General features: G+C 31.6%; 1 protein-coding gene across 3 annotated transcripts; it reads left to right on the top strand.

Annotated features, from left to right (window-relative positions):
- The first annotated feature begins 205 nt into the window (after positions 1-205).
- On the top strand, positions 206-2,834 carry LOC149202790 (CASP-like protein 1U1). Of its 3 annotated transcripts, none has more exons than XM_089400044.1 (3): positions 206-506; positions 2,140-2,260; positions 2,355-2,834. In XM_089400044.1, the coding sequence occupies exons 1-3, from the start codon at positions 267-269 to the stop codon at positions 2,462-2,464; spliced, it is 471 nt and encodes a 156-aa protein (XP_089256170.1). In that variant the 5' UTR covers positions 206-266; the 3' UTR covers positions 2,465-2,834. The 3 variants fall into 3 exon arrangements, with proteins under 3 accessions (XP_089256170.1, XP_089256168.1, XP_089256169.1); XM_089400042.1 differs by having other exon boundaries at positions 2,335-2,834; XM_089400043.1 differs by having other exon boundaries at positions 207-502.
- The last annotated feature ends 316 nt before the right edge of the window (positions 2,835-3,150 follow it).

Raw genomic sequence — 3,150 nt, 5'->3', positions numbered from 1 at the left:
AAATCGTAGTAGTTGTAAGTTGTAAGTGCTACAGCCCAAAAATTATCATTAAAACTTCCCAACTACCCTACCTATACATCGTCACCCTACGAAATCAGATTTTTATCTAAACACCAAGCATTTATGTTCTGTCGCTTTCACTAATAAAGAATATTGTGAGCTTATAAATCGTCCACGTACGCACCTGTGCTGTATATACCTGGCATATCGGTGCTTAGCTCCTGGTAAGAAGAGGAGTCAGACTTTGTGGTTGCAGGGAAGAAAAAATGGCATCTCAAGTGAACGTGGGTTACTTAGAGACTGAGAATAAGTCCGGCGGGGAAGATGCGGAGAGAGTTAATGGAGTTAAAAGCAGTTTCTTTGTAGTTGATCTCATCTTGAGGCTGCTGGCAATCGGCTGCACGTTTTCTGCTGCAATCGTAATGGGAACGAACAAGCAGACGGTGATACTTCCCATCGTTGGGCCATGGCCTATCAAATACCAATATTCGCCTGCCTTCGTGTATGTGGGTAGGAGGATATTAGATCAGCTTAGCTCAGTTATCTTCTCTGTGTTTTTACTCTCATATAAACGGGGTTAAATAAGTCCGTAGATACCGGTTTAAAAATATTGTTGGTCTTATTCTTCCAAAACCTTAGGTTTATAAAACAAAAAAATCAAATTTCGGCCTCAATGGTATATGGATATTATAGCATTATTAGTTTTTAAATCTTTGAATATCTGAGCAATGCATAACTAAATCTTTGAATATCTGAGCAATGCATATGTATTGTATATATAAATAAGTAGTAGAAAGGAAAACAAGTCATAACTTTGAAAGAGGTATAACTTGGAAAGAGGTATACTTTATTGTTGGGAAGTGTGGGAGCATTTGTATGTGTATTCAAAGAGAAAGCATATTTCATTTCTCCATTGTCAACGATTTTTTTTCATGAGTTTACTTAAGCTATCGCCAAGCTCTTCTTTATCACTAAATATAGAGAAATTAACCTACAAGATGAGAATCTCCCAAATAAATCCCGTTAGTATATGTGTCGAGGGTCATGTTACACCAAAGAATTCTAGTTAACATATTTGCATATGAATGATCCTGTACTATTATTAGGAGTGAATAGAGGAAACTAATCTATTAAATAGATTTTATTATTATATTTAATGTAACAATATTTTTTTCACAAAATAAATATATTAAAAAAATTTATATTAATGTAATACTAAATTTTATAGATATAGTATTTAAGTTTTATTAGTGATAAACTTATTTTAATTTACAATATACCAAGTGTCTAGAGGATCCAATCTGGGGATCAAATTTCTTGACATGTAATTGATCTTTCTCCGTGAGTTAAATAATATGTAGGTTTTATTAGTTGATAAACTTATTTTAACTTAGGATGTTCCAAGTCTCCAAGTCTGTGGAGAGATCAAATCTCTTGAGATGTAATTGATCTTTCTAAGGTTTGGTAGATCCCGAGTTAAATTGAGTTAGACTCGTTTAATTTCCCCGTTTAAATAGATTATATTCCATGTTATTATCAGCAGTACCACCTATAACTTGAGCACCTCAAATTTATCTAAATTACCCAACAAAAATTAATAAAAAAATAATAACATATAATTTATTATTATTATCTTAGTTCAAAGTTATTTTTATTTTAACATAGTATTTTTAATTTTTGATTTGTAATTTAATTTCTTTTAGCTAAATCAAAATGTTTATAAAACATGAACATTCTTTACCCAACAATTAAATTATTTACTTACATAAAAATAACATATTTATAATAAAAATTCTTGTATAATATAAATAAATACAAATTGTACAATAAATTAATAATTTATTAAACAACTCTATTTAATATATTAAATTGCTTAATTAATAAGCTAGATGACTTTTCTTTCATGATACAATGTTAGATGATTGTCAAATTTTACAAATTACACATAAAACAGATGACTTTTCTTTCATGATACAATGTTAGATGATTGTCAAATTTTACAAATTACACATAAAACAAAATTGCGTTCAATGAATTTGGAAAAAATCATTTCAACTACACTACACTTACTATTATTAAATATTTAAATTTCTATGTTGTTGCATGTCGAGATCTTCCCTATGATATGTTGTTTTGCAGGTTTTTTGTAGTGGCGAATGCAGTTGCCTGTGGGTACACACTGCTTTCATTTATCTTCTCCGTAACAGGCAAATTCGCCTCTTCTACACTGTCAGCCTTTCTTCTCTCTGTCACCGATTTGGTAATGCATTTCTCCTTTTCTTTGCTATGAAGCTATGAAAGCTGCGTTATGAATGTTGTTCAAATCTCGAATAGAATTTCATAATTGTGTGCAGGTAATGGTGGCGCTGGTATCGTCGGGCGTCTCTGCAGCGACCGCCATTGCTTACGTTGGATACAAGGGAAATTCTCACACTCAGTGGCGAAAAATCTGCGGTATATATGATCGGTTCTGCCACCATGGAGTTGGAGCTCTAGTTGTTTCGTTTGTTGGTCTCGTCATCTTTATGGCGCTCAGTGTCATGTCTATTTACAGTTTATACAGACGCACGAACTCGGCCCGTTGACCGTATTAATAGAATGATAGCATTGGCGTTGGTAAATTAACAGTGAGACCTGCTACGCTTTTAAAGGCGTGCTGTCTAGCTGGAATTATTAATTACCATTGGATTGATAGAATATCTGCTACAGTTTCGGTCAGCTGTGGAGCTGAATTTCGAACCAACCTTCAAACCAAGATCACCATTTTTACTTTGTTGAATAAAATATTTGTATTGCGTAGAATAAATTTAATAATATTTTGGATTATGATACTCGACACTGAATTGAAGAATATTTGGTGGAATATTTGTTGGGATTCATGATGTGTTTTAATGTTTATATAGTATTGTTTGTTAAATAGGTAGGGGATTAGTTGATTTTAGTATTATTTTTTAGATTTTTTAGTGTTAAAATTATGTGGAAAATTTTGAAATGAAATTTTGATTTGTTATATTTAAATTGGGTTTTTGATTTTATATATGGATTCAGCACTGTAAAAATTTTTTAGACCTCTTCAATTGTGCAGGAATTACTCATTAATTTTGTGATTTCAATAAATTTCTTTCAAATTTTAGAAAAATTAGACAAAAA

Source organism: Pinus tabuliformis, chromosome 2_1, assembly GCF_031772625.1.
Source record: "Pinus tabuliformis cultivar Carrire ecotype Pingquan chromosome 2_1, CPIR1, whole genome shotgun sequence".
Lineage (NCBI taxonomy): Eukaryota > Viridiplantae > Streptophyta > Pinopsida > Pinales > Pinaceae > Pinus > Pinus tabuliformis.
This window is presented reverse-complemented; position numbering and strand designations above follow the sequence as displayed.

What these genes read in the sequence shown, in the direction of transcription:
- LOC149202790 (XM_089400042.1), top strand. Translation starts at nt 267, where the DNA reads ATGGCATCTCAAGTGAACGTGGGTTACTTAGAGACTGAGAATAAGTCC. An exon ending in ATTCGCCTGCCTTCGTGTAT is followed by an intron (nt 507 to 2,139) that starts GTGGGTAGGAGG and finishes GTTGTTTTGCAG; the next exon opens with GTTTTTTGTAGTGGCGAATG. An exon ending in TTCTCTCTGTCACCGATTTG is followed by an intron (nt 2,261 to 2,334) that starts GTAATGCATTTC and finishes AATCTCGAATAG; the next exon opens with AATTTCATAATTGTGTGCAG.